Here is a 26,437-nt window from a genome sequence, read left to right on the forward strand (position 1 = left end):
CTCTACCCCGGAGTGTGGTGGAGGCTCCTTCCTTCGAGGAGTTTAAACAGAGGCTGGATGGCCATCTGTCGGGAGTACTTTGGATGCAATTTTCCTGCTTCTTGGCAGAGGGTTGGACTGGATGGCCCATGAGGTCTCTTCCAACTCTTATGATTCTATGATGCCTGGCATGACGTTTGTTTTTTCCCAGTTCCAAGTCAGGTTTTATGGCCATAAACATTTGTCCTGAGGTGTTTCTGAACTGCATTTGCCATATTAAACACATGCTCAACCAGTTTGGGAAGATACTTTTAAAGCCCTATGCAATCCCCTTTTTAACATCTTGAATTAGCTTGCTGCCACCAAGAAACTAGGCCACCTCATTGCTTTCATCTCTATTCAGGCCATGTCTGAACAAGTTAAAAAGCATCATTCTTATATAAATCACTCTTTATAACTTTCTATTTTAGTGGTTCATAAACATCAGTCCTCTAGATCTCTTGGACTTCAGCTCCCAGAAGCTCTTGCCAGCCAACTGTCAGGAATTTTGGGAGCCGAAGTCCCAAACACCCAGGGGGCCAAAGTTTTGAGACCACTGTTTAATATAAAAAAACTATGTTTATCCTTACTCTTTTTATTATTTTTAATCAGTCATTAAGTCATAAGAGTTTAATTCTGATCAAGAACCTTTACTGAAGGACAAAATTTTTTGTGAAATATTGCTTACCAGAATTCCTCTTAACATGCTTATTAGCACTCTCTAAGAAATTTGTGCATTTTAGCCTGTTCAGATCACTATGGCAAATATAAATTAAGGCATTTTAAAACTGTTATTTGGCAATTTGTTTTTTTCTGTCAGTGGTCAAGAAATTGGTGAAAAGGGATAGTTTGCACCTCTAACACACAACTGATCCCCAAATCTATGCATATTGATACACTATCTGGTTGAATAATCAGATGGGAAGTTTTATTTAATGAACTGTACTAGACAATCCCATTGTACAAAGTAGAACTGAATACTAGAATATGATGGAAAATTGATCATGGATAACTAAATTAAGATTATTTTGTATGTTGGCATTAATATGAGTGGGATAGGCCCAAGTATCTACAAATTGTTTTCTGCATGCAGTCATTAAGCTGAAATAGTTTTATCATGTTGAACACTTTTATGATTGCATTTCATTCTTTAACTTTCTATTTAATCTTACAAAACACTTAGTCAAGGCAAAAGTATGTCTTTAGAACACACATTTGATTATTTGGAATTAGCCATAATGCTTTCATGTATCCACAGTACCCATTGTTCCTACAGTAGTCATTTAACTGAAACCCCCAAAAAAATTCAAGTGAAAAGAGTCACTGTTATAATAACTTTAATTTCTCTTGCATTTTACAGAATTCTATGAACAGATTAAAAAGCACCTCCTCTTTCATTGCATGTGACAGTTGGTAAAATATTCTGTTAGCAAATGTCAACAGCTTGAGGATCTGCATCTCGCATGAATTTCACAGACCAACCCAAAGCCAAGCAGCTTTTACAATCTTGCTTTAATACACTGGAAATCCACTCAGGTTGTAAGCCTGTCCAGCCATTTGTGCCCAGATCGCTTCTCAAAAATCCGGTGTCGGCCAACCAACTAGTTAGCTTTGGCACGGAGCTGTGCTCTCTTGCCCGTGACAGCCTGGAAACCAGTTTTGATGCTGGCGACAGAGCAGCGCGAATGACAGGTCTCACACTGCAAAAAATATAATCTGGTGTCCTTCTGCAAGATTGTGTCTGGCGACCGACACGTGTGACAGGTGACATATTCCTCTGTGGGAACAATTAAACATGATTTCAATTATGGTTATACTGAACATGACATATATCCAACCATGCAAGATTACAGTTGACCAACACACTGGCACCTCAAATGTTAGCCCCATTTCTGTGTATATTTGCCCTGCTGATTGCAAAAAACAGAACCAGTTTTTTCTTATCAGCTATAGCTTTTGTGATACAGAACATATACCATCTACCAGTCACCCGTAACAAATAAGGATAACCATATCGAAGAAACTAGCTAGAGGTGGTGTGGCCAATCCAATACAATTTTCTAAATCAGTATGCCAAATAACCACAGGAACAGGCCTAAAAACCAAGACACCATTTTTTTTGTTGGGTTGTGTTATTAATTAGTTTTTATTGTATCTGGGCAGCACTACTTTGAAAGGCAGCCGAAATCTTAAACAAACTAGTGCTGTACAATGTCCTGAGATCTCAAAATACAGGTTCTATGTTAACAAAATAATAAAATAAAATACTTCCCAGGTCAAACCATACAAAAATATTCTTAAGTTACAATTACACTGCTCTGTAGTACAGTTGTTCTACCAAATCTGTAGGTTTGAATTTTGAAGATTTGATTATTTGTGGATTTAATGAATATGAACCACCTTTGGCCAAAGAATAATCCGAGAGATTCCTAGAGAAGTGTTCTCTCAGTTTAAAAACAATAGCTTTTTATTTGAAGAGTCCTGCACCCCAAACCCCCGTAAAGTGTAAAGTCTACTTTAACTAATGAGGTGATTTCATTAATTTTTTCAGTATCTCTTACCTGGCCATCAACACATTCCTATATTAATTGCCTCATAAAATATATTGAACACGATCTTATTACTACATTTTCTTACACAGTTGGGCCTTAGGGAGTACAGACAAAAGAGCTACAAAATATTGCACTTCCATCACTACTTGCTACATGTTAGGCTAACTATCATAATCAAATGAGTAGAAGGTATGGCGAGAGGCTTATCAAGGAGCACTTTGAGACCTGGCTCTTAAAAGATATTTAGGCTACAATTCCAGTATTTCTCAGTCCAATACATGGAAAACCACACATTTTAAAAAGTGAAATTCATCATCTTTGTCATCACCCTTTATATATACCAGCTGCCTTATTCTGACTCACACAATCAGCTTGTACAGTCAGCAAAGGCAATATTTGCATACTAGGGACTCGGCTGTTAGGCAATCTTTTCTCTCACCAATCCTTCCAAATGGAAATGTATATTGAACCTAATACCTTCCATACACTAAGAATGTGCTGTGCCATTGAGCTATTTATTGCATGGTAACATAGCAAAATGCCAGATGAGGATTACACAGCTTTTACATGAGTAATTTTTAAAATAGTTTTAGGGTTAGGGTTAGGAGTAGAAAATAATCATTAAATTCATTAGCAAAAATTAATCTGTAAGAAAAATGTCCAAGGACAATCTCTTCCCATAATATGTGCTTATTCAAGCAATTGCACCAATAAGAGTTATTGTGCTCTTAAATGCCCACCTAGTCCAATACTGCTTGTGCTATGGAAACCAACAAAACTTGCTGTGGGGGTTTTTAATGAAAGTGCAAACTGATTATTGCAGTGCTAGTTCTGACATGGTTTATTCTCAAGTTTAAGGCATTTTTACAACGTCAGCCTGTCTCTCAGAAAGCAGCAATACATCTCTTTACAGATTGTGTGGGTTATAATACTGGACTTTGAAACATTTCTGTGTATACTAGCCATTTATGAGACTTGGGCTTATGTGTTTAAAGGACTTAAAAGTGAAAATAAAAGGTCAAAAACTTTCTGAAAGACAGATTAACACATCTATAATTGTTCAATATACTTACTGATATATCTTCTCAAGACATTTTCTATCTGTTTTTGCTGGAATCGTCCTTTGATTACAAGTTGGTTGTTACCATCTATTGAACCACTATTTGAAAGAACAATTTTATAGATTAGAGGCTTCAATGTAATTCTCCCTGATGGTGAGTGTAACATATGCGTGACAGGTGAAAGTGCTGGAGTGCCAACAGTTTGGTAGCCAAATCGGATCATGCAACCCCAAAACAAAGAAGCATCACTATCCTCAGTAACCATTTCTTCTTTGAGAAAAAGAGAGCAGAGATACTGTCATAGATATAAGAAGTTCAGAGTACATCTTGTCCTTGTTTGGGCCAGTCATTTCCAAATTCTCACTGTTTACTGTCTGATACAGAAGAGGAAGAGTTTATTTATTTATTTTATATATTTATTTATTTGCTTTATTTCTATACTGCATTTTTTCAGCCCTTGACAGGCGACTCAATGCGGTTTACATGGTACAATTATCAAACAGTGTCAGTGCAATTAAAACATAACAATGCAACAAACAGGATCAACAGCATCAATCCACAACAATTAACAATCAACAAGACAGATCAACAAGACAAACATAACATAACGCCTCAGTTGAAATCAGATCCGTTCTCATAATCCTTGTGCCATTCCTATGTTCCATTTACCGTCTTCCTATGATTGGTTGCACTGCTTAACCAAACGCTTGTTCATAAAGCCAGGTCTTAACCATTCTCCGAAACGTCAGCAGCGAAGGTGCCTGTCTGATGTCTGCCGGTAGGGCATTCCATAGCCGAGGGGCCACCACTGAGAAGGCCCTGTCTCTCGTCCCCGCCAAGCGCGCCTGTGACGCAGGCGGGATCGAGAGCAGGGCCTCCCCAGACGATCTTAATGTTCTGGTCGGTTCATAGGTAGAGATGCGTTCGGAGAGGTAAGCAGGGCCAGAACCGTTTAGGGCTTTATAGGCTAAAGCCAGCACCTTGAATTGTGCCCGGTAGCGGATTGGCATCCAGTGGAGCTGGCTCAGCAGAGGAGTGGTATGCTCCCTGAGTGCCGCTCCCGTTAGCAACCTGGCCGCCGAGCGCTGGACCATCTGAGGCTTCCGGGCAGTCTTCAAGGGCAACCCCACGTAGAGCGCGTTGCAGTAATCAATCCGGGATGTAACCAGAGTGTGGACTACTGTGGCCAAGTCAGACTTCCCAAGGTACGGGCGCAACTGGCGCACAAGTTTGAGTTGTGCAAATGCTCCCCTGGACACCGCCGAAACTTGGGGTTCCAAGCTTAGCGAGCTGCGAACCCAAGCTGCGAACCTGCGTCTTCAGGGGGAGTGTAACCCCGTCTAACACAGGCTGTAACCCTATACCCTGTTCGGCCTTTCGACTGACCAGGAGTGCCTCTGTCTTATCTGGATTCAGTTTCAATTTGTTAGCCCTCATCCAGTCCGACACAGCGGCCAAGCAATGGACCTGAACAGCCTCCTTAGTAGTAGGTGGAAAGGAGTGACAGAGTTGGACGTCATCTGCGTACAGATTACACCGCACCCCGAAACTCCGGATGATCTCTCCCAACGGCTTCATGTAGATGTTAAATAACATGGGGGACAATATTGAGCCCTGCGGGACCCCACAAGACAATGGTTGTGAGGTAGAGCAGTTGTCCCCCAGCAATACCTTCTGAGTACGATCCTCTAGGAAGGACCTGAGCCACTGCAGAACAGTGCCACCAAGGCCCATTCCCGCGAGGCACCTCAGAAGGATACCGTGGTCAACGGTATCAAAGGCCGCTGAGAGGTCCAGCAGAACTAACAGGGACACACTCCCCCTGTCTAGCTCCCTGCGCAGATCATCCACTAAGGCGACCAAGGCTGTCTCGGTACCATGTCCCGGCCTAAACCAGACTGTGCCGGATCTAGATAATCAGTGTCTACCAAGAATAACTGGAGTTGTGAGGCCACCACACGTTCCAGGACTTTGCCCAAAAAGGGAAGATTGGAAACAGGCCGATAGTTGACGAATTGAGTGGGATCCAGTGATGGTTTGTTCAACAGCGGTTTTATCACAGCTTGTTTTAAGCTGGCTGGAATTTTGCCTTCCCAAAGGGAGGCATTAACCACCACCTTCACCCACTCGGCCAATCCCCCTCTGGCCTCCTTTAGAAGCCAGGATGGGCAGGGGTCTAGGATGCATGTGGTTGCCCTCATTCCTCCAAGTATCTTATCCACATCCTCAGGTTTCACCAATTGAAATGAATCCAACAAAATCGGATAAGCAGATGCTCGTGTTACATCCTCTGAGACTGCCGTTAACATGGTGTCCAGGTCAGAACGGATCAAAGCGACTTTGTCCGCAAAGAACCGAGCAAATGCTTCACAACGGGCTGTCGAGTTGTCAGGGTTCCCATCCGGAGTGGTGGGATTTAATAGACCTCTGACAACTCGAAACAGCTCAGCTGGACGGTTCTTTGCGGACGCAATATTGGCCTCAAAGAAAGATTTCTTTGCCGCCTTTATTGCCACGGCATATGCCCTTAGAAGGGCAACAAACCGTGTTCGATTTAACTCGCTCGGGTTCGAACGCCACACACGCTCTAGTCTCCTCTTCCTTCGCTTCATCGCTGCCAGCTCCTCAGTGAACCAAGGGGCTGGTTTAGCTCGGCTACTTGAGAGGGGACGTTCCGGAGCAATCGTGTCTATTGCCCTAGTCATCTCCCCATTCCAGAGAGCGACCAGGGAATCGACAGGATCACCAACCGAGGCAGCGGGAAATTCCCCAAGAGCCGTCAGGAATCCGTTCGGATCCATAAGCCTCCTGGGGTGGACCAACTTAATGGTCCCCCACCTCTGCAGAGGTTAGGAGGTGCAGTGAGTCTAAATCTGACCAGATAGTGGTCGGTCCATGGCAACGGAGAGGTGGACAACTCCTCAACACCGCCACCTTGCTCCCATCCCTGGCAGAAAACCAGATCTAATGTGTGTCCAGCACTGTGGGTGGGGCCAGATACCCGTTGGGACAGCCCCATGGTTGCCATGGAAGACATGAAGTCCTGAGCCACTCCTCCTAGGGTAGTCTCGGCATGTACATTGAAGTCCCCCAGCACAAGAAGCTGTTGGGACTCCAATGCCAGGCTCGAGACCACCCCTGCTAGCTCAGGTAGGAAGACCGTAGTGCAGCGAGGTGGGCAGTACACTAGCAGAATCCCTATTCTGTCCCGGTCACCCACCCTCAGGTGGACACATTCGAAATTAGTTGACTGTGGGATGGGGCCTCTGGTCAGGGGGATGGAATTTTTATAGACTACCGCAACTCCGCCTCCCCGCCCTCCAGGTCTCGATTGGTGCTGTACGGAGAAGCCTGGTGGACAAAGCTGGGTCAAATTTACTCCTCCAGCTTCGTCCAGCCAGGTCTCCGTAATGCACGCCAGATCTGCCCGTTCCTCCAAAATTAAGTCTTGGATGAAGGATGTTTTCCCGTTGACAGATCTGGCATTCAGCAGCACCATCTTCTACACAGAGGGACCGCCATCCTGGGTACGCCAACTTACCACGTCAGGAGACCGATTACAAGTAGTTAAATTTCTTCTTCTGTCCCTAGGCCGAATTTGAGTTGTTGAATTTTTACTATTTCTAGGCCGAATTGGCGGTCTCCCTTTCCTGCATCTCCCCCTCCCCGTTAAAGTTTCTATGGGGACCCCTCGGCTAATGGAATATCCCTCTACTTCCATAGTGCACTTCAATTTTGTAGCTTCAACCCATGATTCATTCCAGATTATTTGCTCTGTTGTTTTTCGCTTTAAGAGTTGTCCTTTAACAACAACAACAATTTAAAAAAGTATTTTAATGTTGCCATAATTGGTTATCAATGTATCCAAGGCCACATAACCCACTAAAACCCAAAAAGTAATCACAAAGAGGAAACTTTCTAATTTAGTGTGAAGCATTTAAGTAACTGCAAATTCCAAAATATGCTGAAGTCCCCAGTCCCAAAGTGGAAAGCTCTTGTAGCTAAGTTAAAATGGAGTAGAAGCAGCCCAGCAGTATTTGCCATGAACACCATGCCTCAATGCATGGTGGAACAGGAAGTGAGAGCCTACCTAGTCATGAAAATACTGCAGGCATCTTCACACTGGTTTGAGAAAGAAACATTCAAACATGCTGAAGTGTACTTCAGTATCAAGCCTCTACTGATGGGACAATGTGCAGAGAGCACAATACTGTAACTACGGTATATAGTTTACAGAAAGCACTAAACACAATTGGCAATCTGTCAGCCTCTGTGTCAACAATTAGGAGCCATAACTTTCAAGTTACATCAAATGTAAACTTTAAACCACCAGCACCACCACTATTTCACAGGTCAAGCCAAACACTAAGATGTAAACATGCCTCATGTTCCATAGTATAATCTGTCCAATCCTAAATTACAAACAAGTGGGAATACTACATCACCCACTAAACTGAATCAACAGAAGGCAAAGTGAGGTGTTTAGTTTTGCCCTACTAATTCTTAACGAAGCAGAAAAGGCATTCTAATGTGAGGTTTTCTGTGTGAAAGCCTCACATTAGAATCCAGAAACTTTTTGGGTGGGTGTTTCATTGCTGCTGTAAGATGAGTGGGAAAGGCTAGTGAATTGTTTTTGAAATGTTCATACAGGTCTTGCTATTATATTCAATATCTATCATCAGAAAATTCTGAATTAAACACATTCATGAAAGTATAAACTTTTTTAGAAAGTGTAAAGTGCTCACCTTGTGCCCAATTCTGCAAGCAAAAAGGCCAGGAGATGCTTTGGTTGACGATGTAATCTAAAAACAGAAAATTACAGATATCGAGTTACCATCACAAAATACGCATGCATGTATGTATTTATATATATAAATCTATGCATTTGTGCACACGTGTCTGATTAAATGGAGCTTCCTATTTAAGCAGATAACTCTTAATTAACCAAACTGGACATAATAGAGTTTAGATGCTCTGTATCCTTAACAGCACCAACATATTCTCATCCTGTACATGTTATAACCCAGGATTTCATCTGTGCACAATACTCAATACATATAAGCAGCAGCAATGACATAACACCTTCAACAAAAACTATTTCAGATCACCTGTTTTCAGGGTGTCTGAAGAGGTCAGAATAAAAGAAAATGAATTATAGATGAAGTTTATAAACACAACACAAGAAGATGACAACTAACTCAATAAAATTTGTGTAAACATCACATTGCATTTTTCAGCAGTAAGAGTCTACAATGACAGGGTGCAAACAAATCTAATACCAACTGATGATTTTCAAATGCGAAATGCAATGTTGCACTGGCTGCCTTCCCATGCCAATGTTTTTAGTGAAGTCTTATAACAGAACTCCCAGCTCTTTCAAAAAGGCTAAAATACGCAAAGACGGTTCTGAGTGCAACACAGGCAGAGAAAATCAGTACCACAAAAATTATTATTATTATTTATTAACTTTATTTGTACCCCGCTAGCATCTCCCGAAGGACTCGATGCGGCTTTCAAAAAGGTATGAAAGAACTAAATTGCTTACTTTACAAAGTCATATTTAAGAAACACAAGTTTACCCTCTTTTCCCGAACTCTCCAAAAATACATCTGCAGGTTTGGCTTTTTCGGATTTGATTAATATGGCATCTCTAGGAATATTTGTCCTCTAGCAAAACTCCAAAGAGCTGCACTGGAGCACCTAGAGATTCCTAGAGAGGTGTTCCCTCCATTTAAAAAATGTGTTTTTAATGTGTGGTTTTTCCACTTTTGCACAGGTCCTACAACTCAAACTCCAGCGAATGTAGATGGCCTACTGTATTTGCAAATGACAACCCTTTCCAAGTTGTAATTTATGTTATTATTTTTTGTGTGTGGACTTCCAGCTTCCATAAATCCAAGCCATCTCACCAGCTGTTAGGATTTGTAGAAAATGAAGTCCAAAACACCTCGAGGATCAAAGGTTGGGAACAACTGCTCTAGCAATCACTATCTGTATTCAGGCAATTAACCAACGCATGACACACATAACAGATGACATCATCAGCCATGCTCCAAAACCGTATCATCAATACCAGAGTTCTAAACAATCAGCACACATTCAGAATAGAGAACGGGAATCTAGCAAAACTTTCTGATAGCTTATAACATTATGGTAGTTTCAGGTAACAGTCTATTTCCAATGACATTGGGACATCAAGTACAGGGACCCAACTTCACTGGGAGTTTCTTCTCCATAAGTGAATGAGGATTCCACAAGTACATAGATAGCATGTATTCAATCCACTACATAAGAGAAAATTCCTATCATTTCTGACAGAGAAGACAATAGAGGACTTATACACCTGTACCTTTCAATCCATGCAATTGAAGTCTAACAGTCTGGAATCTTACTAACTGCTCCTTCCTAAAGGAGGTCCAGTCAATCAATTACTGAATGGTGAGCCTGCAAAACCAAAATTATGACATGCACTCTCAATCTTGTAACTTTCTGCCCCAAATCACAATGTAGCCAGACTTACAGTTTACAGATATCTGTGAAGTTGACAAATGATGTTTTCTTGGTTCCTACTCTTACAACTTGGGGAGGTTTCATGACAAATTTTCTCTTTTCACCAGCTACCATGTCTGGATTTTTTTCTCGCATAATGTTAAATACACGATTCAGCAACTGCAAATATACGAGAAAGAATATTAGTAAAACATGAGTCATTATAGCCACTTCCCAGTATTATATTTTATGCTACTTATTTAAAAGCAGGGTATTTTTATTTACTCAACGAAGTAAACCTTTTCCAGTGTAGAAATGAATCATTTAAATTAGCAGACTCCAAGAATCCTGCTAAAATCCTGGGCTGTGAGAATGGTGAGATGTAAATCTGTTAAATAAATGAAAATAAAGTTCCAAAGTGTCACAAGACATGTGTGACATCTGTCACAAGTAGAAAGTTCATCCACAATGATCCAAAAAGGGCTTTCTAAACATGATTCTCCTGGGTGATGATAATTTTATGAACTCTCGGAAAATGACTTGATAGCACATAACAGTAATTCACCTCTGGAGCAGCCTTTGTCAACATTTTTACCCTGGAGCAGTCCCTAAAAACAATTCAAATTCCCTACTTAAAAGTTATCTCTATTTTCTTTTTCATTTATAATGTCACACGGAAACTGTACTGACACTCCCAGAACATCCTGTTTCCAGAGAACCCTGCTGAAGATAATATTCCTTTTTTTGCTGTTCATGTGATTCAAATTAAGTTTAACTATATGTTTCAAGTACTGTATAAATCTGAAATAATTATTAGCCTCACTTTGTTAATCATCCTCTTCAAAGACAAAGATCAGAATGTGTTAAGAAAATATTTACCTCATCATACGTGTAGTCTCTCTCTGACCCTGCCCATGCAGGTCCCAATTGAGAGCTAAAAGAGATTCCATCATCTTTTTTGCTGTCTTCATCCTCAAATGCTGTAAAGAATGAAATACTCATGAGATTTAAACAGCTGTAGTTGAGTTTGTATACAAGGTATAATTTTCTCTCAAAAATACAGAATAAAGACAAAATCAACCAAACACCAGAATAGCTGAACCCATATACAAAGTTTCAAGCCTGACTACAAGCATGATATTCGTAAAAAGTGAAAACTTATCTGAACAGGCACTTGAAAAACATACCCACCCCACCCTGGTATTCCCATTAAGTTACTTTAAGTTACCGTATAAACTCAAGTATAAGCCAACCCGAATATAAGCCAAGGCATCTAATTTTACCACATAAAATTGGGAAAACTTATTGACTCGAGTATAAGCCTAGGGTGGGAAATGTAGCAGCCACTGGTAAATTTCAAAATAAAAATAGATACCAATAAAATTATACTGAGGCATCAATACGTTAAATGTTTTTGAATATTTACATAAAACTGTAATTTAAGATAAGAAAGTCCAACTGATTAAATCATTATTCTAAGGTTCTTCAATGCAAATGTGCTTACGTATCCTTCTAATAATTACCATAGTTTATTTTAATTATACATTTTGGGGGAAACACTATGTGTATATGAATAAGGAAAAGTAGGAAAAACTGGTGATGAGAGGGGAGGAAGGTGTGCACTGCGTGAGAGAGGAGGAGAGCTCGGTTGCTATGCAGAGAGGTGAGGGTCCTGGCAGAAAGGCATGGGGCTGAAATAAGCCCTTCTTTAAGCCCCACACCTTCATGCCAGCATCCTCACCTGAGTATAAGTCAAGGGGAGCTTTTTCAACCAAAGAATAGGCTGAAAAACTAGGCTTATACTCGAATATATACAGTGCATTGTGTGTGTGTGTGTGTGTGTGTGTAAGCACCTCGGAACAATTTAGGATCATGCCCTCTGCCACTAAAATATGAAACATTTTCCAAGTCCCTAATCAGGAGTGAGCAAAGTGTAGGTCTTCAGATACCATTCCTCATGAATGGTATCTGATGACTTAGGCTATTGAGAAAACTAATGGGACTCCTATATACATAGTATCATGCATAGATATGCCCTTTTGGATTCAATTAACTCCATTATTTATAGTAACTAAAGCCTGAATGTAATTTCTTGATATGTTAATAAAGCTGATTAGAATTGTGAAACTAGCCAGTTTGTCTAGTATGATATACACTCATAGTGCTACTAAGTACAACGTTACGATAAGGAATTTCGTAAATGAAATTGCACAACGAAGAACTGTAGAGTACTGGATACTGTATTTCAACATAAAGTCATTGCACTGTTCTCCCCTTTTTGGAGGGAAAAGGGGGAGATGCAACTATTATGTGATAGTGACTTTTATATGGTAAAAAAAAAACCCTTTGGGGCACAGCTGTGCAGGCAGGTGAACCCTCATTTGCCTGTTTGGCTGCGCCCTAAAAGTGTAGCTGCGGAGAGGCAGATGGATGAGTTCCCCCATCTGTTTACCTGTCACCTCTGAAATAGAGCTTTTAGCACGCTGGAGAGTACAGGCTGGTGAGCAAACTCACTCTCGCACCTGCTAGCCCTCTTTCCTTGGCACTATTGGTTCTGTAGTGCCAAATGAGCAGTTGCACCCTTAATTCACTCCCTTGGGCAAGTGAAAAAAGGATGCAACTATTTCGCAGGAAAAGCAATGGTGACTACCCAATCATTCAGAAGCCGAGCTTCACCACTTGCCTAGAATGGAAAATGAAAGCAACACACAACATTTGGTTTATATCATGCGTAGGTCATATGAAACCTAAGTCACATCTGTATCATAAATCCATGTCTGTTTAGGTTTTAGACAAGAGGGCAAACACTTCTCAGATTTCCTCAAGAAATCCTTGGAATTAATTCAGAGAAGGCAATGTTTCAACACACACCAGAAGGTTCCCAGGGTTTCCTGAATAGTCACGACAATGAAATTCATGTTTTAGATTTATGGTTACTGTTGATCAGATGATTGAAATGAAACTAAAACATTTTTTTTTACATCAGAGTACTTTATTCCTTAACTAATGCTACCTATCTACACCTATACTGAGAAAAATCATTTGACAGCTGCAACTGCATTTTCAATATTCATCCATCTATCTTTTTTTAGTTCTCATAGGGGTGGGCAAGATACAAAACACATAAGCTCTCAGACTTCACTTTGCCACCTCACAGCACCCAAATGGGATTTTGAGAATGTTAAAAAAGAGATACACCCTCTCTCTTTTGCTTTTTCTGTCTTCTTGGGGCCTCAAATTGTAATGGGGGGATGGATTTACAATGAGGTGCTGGATGGAGAGGAAATGTTCAAGCTGATATGAAAGTACTTTGTTGTAAGATGGGCAACTTTTCGTTTGCTTCACACACATTTGTTACACAATTGAACTATTAATGCATTTTACTCACACTCTTAAACTGTTGGTTGCATCCCTTGCAAAATCAGCAAAATTTACCTTCATCTTTATCCAAAACTTCATCTTCATCTGGAAACTTCACAGTCTTCTTTTTCTTCTTCTTGCCAAGCATGATATCAAGGTCATCTTCTGGTTCCAACATCTCTTGCACATCCCCCTCAATTTTCAGATCCTTTAAAACAAAGCACAAGGGACAACATAACAGATACAAATGAACACAGAAGTTTAATTCATTTATAACCATCTTTTCCCAGATAAGCCTTTTTAGGCATTGCAAAAATGACTCAAATTTAATTCTGCAAAGCATTTCACATTCCTACTACACAAATACTTACTTGGGCATAAAATTGACTGAACTTTAATGCAATTTAATGATAAGAAAAAGATGAAAAACTTTTAAACACTTTGAAAAATGAATATTAAAAATGATCTTTCCTCCAGTGCTCAAATACTGATATATTTCCCACACTTGAAGAGAATTCCCATGTTCCCATGATAGCTAGTTGCTAGTCACTTGTGACCATTTTGAACCGATCTAATTCATACACAAAATCAAGCCAAATTAATACAGGATACAATAGATTTCCTAGCAATAAGAAGGCATAAAATAAACATAAGCATTTAAAAATAAATAGAACCCTCCAGAATGTGCATGTGTGCATAAGTGGACCACAATGGGTATCTGCACAGTGATTCACATTCTGAAAAGCTGATTTCATCCTGCCATGTGGTTTATACTCTTAGATCAATGTTGGGGGTCACAAAAATAGCAAAAGTAAAAGGTTTCTGAACACCACCCAGATATTTCAAGAAACCAGGCAAGTTTTTAAAAACACGATCTTAGCCTTATGTCAACTAACCTTTATACCCTCTTCGGCTTCATCAATATCAAATATCTTTTTTGTTTTCTTTTTCTTTTTCTTTTGATTGAAAAAAGTTAAGTCATCTAAGTCATTTGCGGCATCTGCAAATCAAAGAAATGTTACAAAACAGCAGAAAGTTAGCAATGGTTACTAGTTTGGAAGAAAATATTTTCAGCATCGGAAAACAGTTACTAATCAAATTCAAGCAATCTGGTGGCACAATGGGTTGAACCCTTGTGCTGGCAGGACTGCTGACTGAAACGTCGGTGGTTTGACTCTAGGGAGCAGGGTGAGCTCCTGTCTGTCAGCTCCAGCTTCCCATGCAGGGACATGAGAGAAGCCTCCCACAGGATTGTAAAACATTTGGGTGTCTCCTGAGTAACATCCTTGCTCTGCTAATTTTCAGGACTTTCTCTGAACTAAAAATCATTTTGCAAAAGCAGCGGATTTTATCTCCTGTAAAATGCAAATGTCTGAACACATGCAGGAGTTTACCTGAAAAATTATTTTGCACTACTACAGCATTGTGAAAAATATGTTCTATGCCAGAGTTTGGCTACCTGTTGCCCTTTAGATATTTGGAAATGTGCCTTTCATAATTCCTGATCATTACCATGATAGAAAGCATCACATTGCCCAGCAACTAGCTAGAGAGGAATGCACAGAATTGGCTACAAGAACAGTTTCTCTGTTTAAATAAAGTTCCTGCTTCGATGTACAGTACATAGCATGTGTCAGGATGATGAGGGCTTACATCAACACTTCTTCTTTACTTCAACAATGATAGCTGGAAATTTGGGCTGTTGATGTTTTTTGGAGCCAGAGTAAAAATTAAAATAGCACAGTGAGAACACAACCAGAGAATGCCCAAAATGGGTTCCAAACATGAAATATGTTCCATAGGTGAGCCAGTTACAACAGGTAGTACAGAGCGTGAACATGTACTACCTGTGAGAGAAAAGGAAAGTAACCACTTGCATTGGGATCCCCTCTCAAACTTCATTAAGTAGCCAGTCCACAAGAGCACAGAAGAGGGAAATATAAAACATAAACATCAAACCAGCTCAGCTATTATGTTTATCTACCTAAGCAGTTGGGTTATAGTTCCAACTAAAACAGACCTATTGAATCAATTGCTAATGATAAGCTATCATTTATTTAAGTTCCACTGACTCAAAAGATCTGCTATAGGGAGAATAGCAATGGGATGTAGTTTTTTAGGTTGTCACAATGAGGGAGCCAAAAGCATTAACCTGCATAACATATACATTAAATCCGGTCATAAGCCTTATATGAGTTAAGAACTGATGGATTAAGAACTTGTGACTGAATTTTCTTGTTTTCCTTTTCCCCATTTAACTCCTTTTCTTCTAGCATTAAGATCTTAAGTGAGAATGCAAGGCCTGTCTTATTTTTCACATCTTTCAATGTATATATAAATTAAACAATTATTCTCGGACTGAAAGAAAGTACCAATTCTTTTAATAAGCACATTATATATGTGTAGCAAATGGGTTGTCTTGTGTTACAATCCTTTGCAGTGTCAGATTACTATTATTATTATTATTATTATTATTATTATTATTATTCATTGAAACACAACAAGATGAGTCCACAGCCGACACTCTGCTGGATGTTGTAGGGTTACACGTTGGACACTTCCCAAGTGTCTAGGACTGTGTGATGTATAGGCGAATAATACGTGCAGATCCCAGTAAGGTGGCCTTCTGCAGCTGGCAGATGGTAATTTTGTCAGCGGCTATTGTATTTAAGTGCAGGCCAAGGTCTTTAGGCACTGCACCCAGTGTGCCGAACGCCACTGGGACCACCTTTACTGGCTTGTGCCAGAGTCTTTGCAGTTCGACCTTTAAATCCTCATATCGTGCCAACTTTTCTAATTGTTTCTCTTCAATCATGCTATCACCTGGGATTGCAACATCGACAATCCATACTTTGTTTTTTAACACGATCGTGAGGTCAGGAGTATTGTGCTCCAAAATTCTGTCTGAATTCGGAAGTCCCAGAGTAGTTTGACATGTTCATTCTCTGTAACCTTTTCCAGCTTGTGATCCCACCAGTTCTTTGTCACAGGCAGATGGCATTTGTGGCACAAGTTCAAATGAATCATCTGAGCAACTGTGTTATGCCTCTGCTTGTAGTCTGTCTGTGCAATTTTCTTGCAGCAGCTGAGGATGTGATCTATTGTTTCATCCGCTTCCTTGCAGAGTCTACATTTGGGATCTGTCGCCGACTTTTCAATTCTGGCTTTGATGGCATTTGTTCTAATGGCTTGTTCTTGGGCTGCCAGAATCAGGCCCTCCGTCTCCGTTTTCACAGCCATGTTTTTTCTATATCAATTTGTCTCTCAGTTTTCCCAGGAACTGTCCATGGAGAGCCTTCTATTGCCATTTTTCTCTTCTGCTCTGGATTGTGTTTTTACAATATTCATTCTTTGTCTTTTGCACTTGAAGCAGTTTACTACAATTTATTTCCCTCAACATTATTTCTTGACTGCCATTCACATAATTTGCCAGTGCATGTTTCTCTTCTTCTACCATTTGTTTCACTTGCAGAAGCCCTCTGCCTTCTGATTTTCTGGGCAGGTATAGTCTGTCAACATTATTATTATTATTATTATTATTATTATTATTATTATTATTTCTTATCCACCTCTCCTTGTGACTCAAGGCGGGTTACAGCATAATTAAAACACATAAACATTGTAAAAGTTCATATCATGTAAAACACATATTGAAATGTATTTCTATAGAAATGAATATAAAAACTTATTTATATTAAATACATATTGAAATACACAGAACCGAGATTAAACACAAAACACAAGTTTAAAATTCATGCTTAAAACTGGCCGTGTAAGCTGGCAGAAGAGATACGGTAGGTCTTTCATTTGTTTTAAAATTCTGACAGCTTGTTTAGATGTGCTGAAACCCACTGATTTCATTAGGTTTAGGTGTGTCCAGACTGCATGGAACTGGAATACATGTAGATGATGTTTTATTATGCCCTTTGGACCCTCTTTCCAAGGAGAACATGGTAAGGAATACAAGATTCATTTCCCCAAGTTTCACAGATATCCGTTACATCGATTTCTTTTTAAAAAATTACAAAGTGAATTTTTTTCTTCTTTTGCACATAATATTCCATTTGAAGAAGATAGCTTTGCAAGAACTTCTAACCAAGATGTAACATCTTACCTTTTTTCCTACTGTCCTCTTCATCAGCTTCTGTATCTTTGTCTTCTGCTGGCTCTGGCTCCACTTCTTTCGTGTCTGATAACTGTGTTTCTTCTGTTTGTGTATCTCCTCCCTCTTCATCAAGCATAAAAGGCTTCTTTTTCTTCTTCTTCTTCTTACTCATAGTAGGATCAAAAATCATCTGCAAGAAAGAAAGAAAATTAAGCACTTTTATAATGATTTTCATGACAATTCTTCAGTTTCTAAGCCATCTGCTACACATATTTAGATAACCATTAAAAAAAACTTTCTACCTTGACATAATAAGTTAGTTATAAGCTGGGAGGAATCAACTAGAACTGCTCAGGTTACTTTCAAATCAACTTTAAAAAGCCATTTCAAGAAGTATTGATTTTTTACAAGAAACAAACTACTTCCCAATTGAGTAAAAAAGGGGAAGAAGCTTCATTTTGTTTCTTATCTTCACTGATAAAAAAGAGAAGTTTCTGCAAGAAAAGCAATGAATGCAAGTTTTGCAACAGGCAATACATCTTCATCAATCATTCTCTCACACACAGACAAATACAATGATTTTAACAGACACAATACTAATCTTAAGATCACACACATTTTTATCAGCAACCTCAATAACTTTATTTTAACAAACACAGTTTGAAAGTACATCCTCGTGTACACAATGAGATATACTTTAGTTAATTCTTGTTTTTGCCTGAAGACAATTCTGAACACAGTATTTAGGTTTTGAAAGCAGACAACAATAAAACAAGGTCTATGGTTATGTTCATTTTATCTCTTAGCCCAAGCTATGTAATAACAACGTAATCACACTTATGTACTTAGAGATGCCTAATAAAAGAAAATCTCATCATAGAGTCTGGTTAAACTGGACTTTTTAGGAAATAAAGTACACAAATTAATTTTTCCTGAATGCAAAAATTACCATAAAACACAAATGCATGTACACACAAATGTGTATATTTAAAGAAGAAAGGTCATCAAGCTTCTGGCAAATTTAATAGAGAAAACTACTTCCAATATGATTATGCTATTCTCTTTGGCAATGAACTGAAATTCTAAAACAATCTTCTCAAAACCACATCAACTTCAGTTTAATTTAAGCTAGTTCTTGACTGATTTGACCAGCTCATATTAGCGAAACACTTGTCTGGATTCCTTCTCATGGTATACAATGTTGAGAATAGAGTCATGACACTAAATTGGTTCTATTATTACTGAGACATATTAAAATTTTCACACGGGTAGGAATGTATGTACATTTCACTACAGACTAAGTATTCTCCACAAAGGTGTCATTGGTAGACCAAGTATACTATGCTGTGACATTTCCATTTATCACTCTAAGTTTTAAATCCTCATAGTGGTCGGGAATAATTAAATTATTGGCCTAAATGGCTTCAAAACTGATTGGATCTTGAAAGTTAAGCAGAATTAACCCTGGTTAGTATTTGGATGGGAAATTGCTAATGAATACCAGGTGCTGTTGGCTATATTTCAGATAAAGGAACCAGAAAAACTAGGAAGGAACTCTGGTAACTGGCCTATGAAAAATATATAAAATTCATCAGGCTGCCATAAGACAACAGGCAACTTGGAAGACATTTACATATAAGATACCACCAGCTAGCAGTACAAGAATGAAGTTGGCTTCCCTCAGGAAGGAATTCCACAATGAAGGGGATGCTACAGAGAGAGACCCTTCAAATATACCACCAAGCTGACATTTCAGATGTATGCACTGCTATCACAGTGCTTTATAGCTGAAGGTATCAACTGTAAACAGGAGCATACAGTAATTCCTTATGCTTGCAAATATTTACTTACTTACAGCCAATTCACTTCTTTGCAATTTTTGAGTTGTAAAGTAACCTTCCCCAATTTGCTGCTCTATTTTTGTTTTGGGCAAAAGGAATGCCACAGAAAATAGAGAAGTTGTAATCCAAAATATCTAGTTTGGAGAAGGCTCTTAGAAACCATAACCTCTCTGGAACCCAAATTGTGTACCATTGCTGCTGCAGACGATCCAATACAGCAACTGGTATTAAAACTGAATCACCACATCAACCAAACTACATATAAACAATACATTATTTTAAGAGATGCACGCACACATTGAGACAAGAGCCAGCTCACTGAAATAAGTATGTTTGAACAATTAGCAGATTACCAAGGCCTAAATTTTGATACTATTTCCAAACAGAATAGTCACCCAATAAACTGTCTTATCACCCAGCAATTAATCCTAAGGGTCTATTCTAGTTAGGACTCGCAACTGAATTAAAGCCCTACTTATTTCAGTCTGTATAAGCCATAGTGCTTTCCATTAGTATTTTCATAAATAAATTATTAATTTTAAAAAGAGCTTCATGAGACTCTAGGCAGACATAGGAGCACATGTGAATACTACAGTCATTTAGTATTCCTTCATGCAAAAAAGGTGGCAAAATGGTATACAGTCTTGGCCCTGAACTATCCAAGCAGGAACAGAGTGTTTTCAATGAAAATATAACTCCTTCATTTCATATTTAGGATTGTGTTGTTTACGTACAACTGCATCTGTACATTGCTGTATTTTAAGGACAAAAACAGGAATACATATAATGCATACAAAGTAAGGGAGGGGAAGTAAAAATGAAAATGGCAGCACCTTTAAGACTCACGATTTTTATTTTAGAAGGAGCTTTTATGGTCTTAAGGCCACTTCTTCAGATGTAGTATCAGATCTAATCAGATCTAATTTGCCAAATAGTCACTGTTGAACGTTTTTATGTTGAATGTTTTTATATTGTGTAAATGCTATCTATAAAGCCCTAAATGACTCCGGCCCAGTTTACCTGTCCGAACGGATTCTCCCCTATGAACCATCAAGGTTATTAAGATCTTCCGGGGGGGGGGGGGGGCTGCTCTCGGTCCCACCACCCTTGCAATCATGGTTGGTGGGGACGAGGGACAGGGCCTTCTCGGTGGTGACTCCCCGGCTTTGGAACTCCCTCCCACTAGAGATTAGATCTGCTCCCTCCCTCCTGACTTTCAGGAAACTACTAAAGACCTGGCTCTGGGAATGTGACATTCGAGGACTGAATCTATAAACTCCATCCACAAGGAAGGAGGATGATGAACTGTGACTATGACTGGATTGATGATTTGGCTTGGGTAATTGTGATGATGATGTTTTAATTGTACTTTATTGTACTATTTTAATCTGTAATGACGTTGCACTTTGTTGTACTTATATATTATTGTGTTTGCATATATGTTGTAAACCGAGAGTCCCTCGTTGAGGTGAGAAGGCCGGTATAGAAAACTTCCAAATAAATAAATATTTTAGATTGTAAGTCGCTCGGAGCACCTTGGTGGAGAGCGACTAATTAAGAAATAAAGTGAAGTGAAGTACGAACTTAAAAGTATAAAACCTTTTACACACAAGTAGAAATAGGACATAATGTAATAATGTCCAGAAGGATGCTCCCCTTCCTTTTTACACTGCAACTGAGGAACACCACTGCTTATTTGAAAACATAGAGAAAAGTACCCAGAAAAGCAAAAGACATAATTAGAATGCACCTACCCTGTAGAATGAAAGCAGTTTGACATCACTTAACTGCCATTGCTCAGTGCTATGAAATCCAGGGATTTATAGTTTTAGGTGAGGCACCATCACTCTTTAGAAGAGAAGGCTAAAGCCAAGGAAGCTATCCTAACCCTAAACCAGTGCCTATCATTAGTAATGGACTGGATGAGAGTAAACAAATTGAAACAGTTATACCTGGTCATGTGGAAAGCAGATCAGGGAATAGGGATCCAGCCTGTGCTGGATGGGGTCACACTCCCCCAGGTTCGCAGTTTGGGGGACCTCCTATACTCAGTGCTAAGCCTGGAGGCCCATGTGTCAGAGGTGGCCAGGAGGACCTTGTCACAATTAAAACTTGTGCTCCAACTGCGCCCATTCCTTGAGAAGCCAGATCTAGCACCGGTGTACACGCCTTAGTTACAGCCTGTCTGGATTATTGTAACAAGCCCTATGTGGGGCTGCCTTAGAAACTTCAGCTGGTCTAAAGAGCTGCAGCCAGGTTGCTCACTGGGGCTGGTTACAGAAAGCGGACAACCCACCATTGCAGCAGCTCCACTGGCTGCCAGTCTTTTACCGGGCACAATTCAAAGTGCTGGTTACGAGGTTTACACCCCTAGAAGGTTCATGTTCAGGTCCAGGCTATTTGACTGACCACTTTGCCTTGTACAAACCTGCCTGGGGTTCAGAGATCTTCAGGAGAGGCTCTTATCTCGGTTCCACCTCCATCTCAAGCCGGGTTGGTGGGAAGGAGAGAGCAGGCCTTCTCAGTGGCTGCCCCTCCACTCTGGAACTCCCTGTCCAGGGAAGCCAGAATAGCCCCCTCCCTGTAGTCCATCCAGCAGCAGCTAAAACGTTTTTATTCAGGCAGGCTTTTAAAGATGAAGGTGTCAAAGACCATCAAGAGGTGCTATGCTTTTAACTTGGATTGTTTTAATATTGTTCTTAATACTGTTTTAATATTTGTATATTTTTATACTTTAAGTTGTATTGAAATGCTTTTAGTTGTGAGCTGCTTTGAGTCTCCATACAGAGAGAAAAAGTGGGATATAAATAAATGAAATGAATAAATAAGGCTAAATGCCTTATCAAACTATAATTCCTGTGATTCCATAGCATCCAGAGGAGGCTGCAGCTGTGAACATTTAGGGATGCTAAGTGGAAACCTCACAAACATCACTATGTTGATGCAACCAAAACCTGTCTGTTCTTTATACCTATGATCTAAGGGATCCATCTACACCAGAGCTTTAAAAACATTTCACATTGGTGATACACTTTGTAGACCTGCACCATTTTGCCACAAAGCAATTGGTTTTACTAGCAATGAGGTTAAACCAACCCTTTATAAAAGATATCGACACCTACATAAATTGTAACAACGAAATGTATGAAGAAATAACGTCCTTTATGATTTTATATTTTGACAACACAATTTGTAACAAAAAAAAACACAAGCAAGGTTTTTGCCATTTTTTGTTATGTTTGTGCAACACACCTACGCATTGCAGCTGACACACTAAAGTGTCGTGACACATAGGGCCCTTCCAGACAGGCCCTATATCCCAGGTTTTCTGTTTATTCCAGGGCCCTTCCACACAGCCATATAACCCAGTATATCAAGGCAGAAAATCCCACAATATTTGCTTTCAACTGGGTTATCTTGAGGGAACACTACCATTTACACCAGGGGTGCTCAAACTAAGGCCCGGGGGCCGGATGTGGCCCTCCAAGGTCATTAACCCGGCCCTCGCTCACAGTCAACCTAAGTCTGAAATGACTTGAAAGCACACAACCCTATCTCATCAGCCAAAAGCAGGTCCACACTTGCCTTTGAAATGCTGATAACTTTATATTTGTTAAAATTGTTCTTCATTTTAATTATTGTAGTGTTTAAAGTGTTTTTGCACGACAAACAAGATATGTGCAGTGTGTATAGGAATTCATTCATGTTTTTTTTCAAATTATAATCTGGCCCTCCCAACAGTTAGAAAGACTGTGACCTGGCCCTCTGTTTTAAGTTTGAGGACCCCTGATTTATGATGCACTTTCCCCTACCCCTAAGGAAGCCCAGGCCCCACTGCTTCTCTGGTCTCGGGCTCCTCCTTTATAAATACACTTTTCCTACTTCCCATCTCACCCAGGGTTTTAACGTTTTTAACATTTTATCTTGAACATTTGGCCTGCCCTTTGTGATTTTATTATGTTATTTTGCATTGTCTATTTTATTTTGTTGCATTATGTCTTTGTTATGTTTAATTTTCTATTATTTTGTTGTATTATTTTTTGGCTCAGCCTCATGTCAGCCACCCCAAGTCCCCATTAGGGAGATGGTGGCGGGGTATAATCAGTGCAATGAATGTGACGATTACAGGAATGGAAATATGGACGACGAATTTGGATCACGACTCTAGTCATGAGATGCATTGTGTTGTTATTGTTGTGTCAATATTGTGCTCTAATGGTTTTAAATTGTATATCGTTGATTGATCTTATCCTTGTTGTAAACCGCGTTGAGTCGCCTGTTAGGCTGAGAAACTGTGGTATACAAGTAAAGTAGATAAAATAAATAAATAAATATAAATAAAGTTTATTATTATTATTCTATTCTATTTTGCTGCATTATGTATTTGTTATGTTTAATTTTCTATTATTTTATTGTATTATTTTTGGGCTTGGCCTCATGTTAGCCACCCCAAGTCCCCATTGGGGAGATGGTGGCGGGATATAAAGATTATTATTATTATTATATTTCAGTTTAATACAGAAAATATGGGATTTTTTTTCAGCTGTGTGGAAAGAGCCTAAAAGGGCCCACAGTTTAGAAAGCTTGGGCCTACACTGTTGAAATTTTTGCAAATTGGAACTGCGATGGCTCAATGCAGTGGAACCCTGGGAGATATTTTGAAAGTGTTTAGCTTTCTTTACCAAAGAGTGCTGGTGCCTGGCCAAACTACAAATCCCAGGCCTCCATTGTATTGAACCATGGCAGTTCAAAATGCCAAGAGTAAGCATGGGCAAACTTGAGCCCTCCAGGTGTTTTGGACTCCAACTCCCACCATTCCTAACAGCCTACCGGCTGTTAGGAATGGTGGGAGTTGGCTGTTAGGAATGGTGGGAGTTGGAGTCCAAAACACCTGGAGGGCCCAAGTTTGCCCCTGCCTCTGCCAAACTCATTGGATATCACACTTGACCCTGACACGTTTTGGCAACCACCACTGCAAGCATTCACACGTTACATTCTTAGGCAGACTACAATAAAATGGAAAGGGGGGGCACATAGTGTATATGGTGAGTTCCCTACTGAGTCTAACACGCTGTAACAATTTTGGGTGTGACCTCCAGGGAACGTGTGGGGGGACTCTAACTTCCCCATTACTCTCCAGGGTTGATAAAGGAGAGGTGGGAGTGAGAGGGGAAAAGCAAAGGCCGCTCAAACCCCGGCGCCCAGGCAGGCTTGAGGCCTAGTTGCTCACATGGCCCGGCCCAGCCCTGGCACCGCCTCTGGCCTTCCCTGCCCTCACCTCGTCCCCCGACATGGCTGCCCCTCAGGAGCCGCTGCCAAGGCTCTCACTCGCCGCCACCGAGTCACCAAGCAGGCAGGGGAAAGGGCCGCCCGAATCCTCCTTCTTTCTCTTCTTCTTCTTCTCTCCTTGCCGCCGCTCTCAGCTCTTGCATCAGCAGCGAGGAAGAAGAAAGAGGGGGGGAAAGAGCCCGGATGAACGCATGCGCCGTGCCAGCGCCCTGCCGCCTCCCGGGAGTTGTAGTCCCGCCACTGCGCATGCGCCAGCACTCTCGAGCGAGCCGGACTACAACACGTGTTCCGGCAAGGATGGCGAAGAGAACGAGCCGGTGACGTCATACAGGGGAGTGGGCGTGGCTGGCTAAAGAATGGATGGGGAGTCTGGCTGGCTACATCTTCCACATTGTAGAACTTCGGCCCTCCAGGTGTTTTGGACTTCAACTCCCACTATTCCTAACAAGGGATTGTGGGAGTTGAAGTCCAAAGCAGCTGCAGGGTCGAAGTTGGCCCATGCCAGCCGTAGAATGAATGCAGCTTGGCACCACTTTAACTGCCATGGCTGTGAGGCAGAGAAGGTTGAAAATCCTATGCAACTACAACTCCCACGATTCCGTTGCCATTGAAGTGGCGTGCTTTTCCTGCATAGTGAAGCGCCTGCGCTCTCTTGCAGAGAATTATAGAATCAAATAGAATCATAGAATCAAAGAGTTGGAAGAGACCTCATGGGCCATCCAGTCCAACCCCCTGCCAAGAAGCAGGAATATTGCATTCAAATCACCCCTGACAGATGGCCATCCAGCCCCTGTTTAAAAGCTTCCAAAGAAGGAGCCTCCACCACACTCCGGGGCAGAGAGTTCCACTTCTGAACGGCTCTCACAGTCAGGAAGTTCTTCCTCATGTTCAGATGGAATCTCCTCTCTTGTAGTTTGAAGCCATTGTTCCGCGTCCTAGTCTCCAAGGAAGCAGAAAACAAGCTTGCTCCCTCCTCCCTGTGGCTTCCTCTCACATATTTATACATGGCAATCATATCCCCTCTCAGCCTTCTCTTCTTCAGGCTAAACATGCCCAGCTCCTTAAGCCGTTCCTCATAGGGCTTGTTCTCCAGACCCTTGATCATTTTAGTCGCTCTCCTCTGGACACATTCCAGCTTGTCAATATCTCTCTTAAATTGTGGTGCCCAGAATTGGATACAATATTCCAGGTGTGGTCAAACCAAAGCGGAATAGAGGGATAGCATTACTTCCCTAGATCTAGACACTATGCTCCTATTGATGCAGGCCAAAATCCCATTGGCTTTTTTTGCCGCCACATCACATTGTTGGCTCATGTTTAACTTGTTGTCCACGAGGACTCCAAGATCTTTTTCACACGTACTGCTCTCGAGCCAGGCATCCCCCATTCTGTATCTTTGCATTTCGTTTTTCCTGCCAAAGTGGAGTATCTTGCAAGGCAGAAGGCAAAAGACCATGTAAAAGTACAACTCCCACCATTCCATTGCCATGAAAGTGGGGTCAAGTTATTTATTTATTACTGGCGGTCCCCTGCCACGCGTTGCTGTGGCCCAGTCTGGTGATCTGGAAAATAAAGTAATGAGAAAGTGTTGGTTTCTAATATATGTAATGTCTTTCTGCTTGTGAGTAAACAGTATTTCTTGCTGTTTCTTTGCCAGTGTTGATGTGGAGAGTGTCTGGTTTGCCTACCCTGGAACATGCAACATATCATTGTCCTTCTTTA

The 26,437-nt window shown here is 40.5% G+C and overlaps 1 protein-coding gene across 1 annotated transcript; it reads right to left on the bottom strand.

Moving 5' to 3' along the window:
• Nucleotides 1–1,338: 1,338 nt before the first annotated feature.
• Nucleotides 1,339–24,898, bottom strand: EIF2S2 (eukaryotic translation initiation factor 2 subunit beta). Its single transcript, XM_060772335.2, has 9 exons — nucleotides 24,705–24,898; nucleotides 17,595–17,775; nucleotides 14,377–14,480; nucleotides 13,556–13,688; nucleotides 11,000–11,100; nucleotides 10,152–10,300; nucleotides 8,377–8,433; nucleotides 3,644–3,729; nucleotides 1,339–1,795 (listed from the first exon to the last, which is right to left on the bottom strand). Exons 1-9 carry the CDS (start codon nucleotides 24,717–24,719, stop codon nucleotides 1,620–1,622), a joined length of 1,002 nt encoding a protein of 333 aa, XP_060628318.1. The 5' UTR covers nucleotides 24,720–24,898; the 3' UTR covers nucleotides 1,339–1,619.
• Between the last annotated feature and the right edge of the window lie 1,539 nt (nucleotides 24,899–26,437).

The sequence above is a fragment of the Anolis sagrei genome, chromosome 4 (assembly GCF_037176765.1).
Source record: "Anolis sagrei isolate rAnoSag1 chromosome 4, rAnoSag1.mat, whole genome shotgun sequence".
Classification (NCBI taxonomy): Eukaryota; Metazoa; Chordata; class Lepidosauria; order Squamata; family Dactyloidae; genus Anolis; species Anolis sagrei.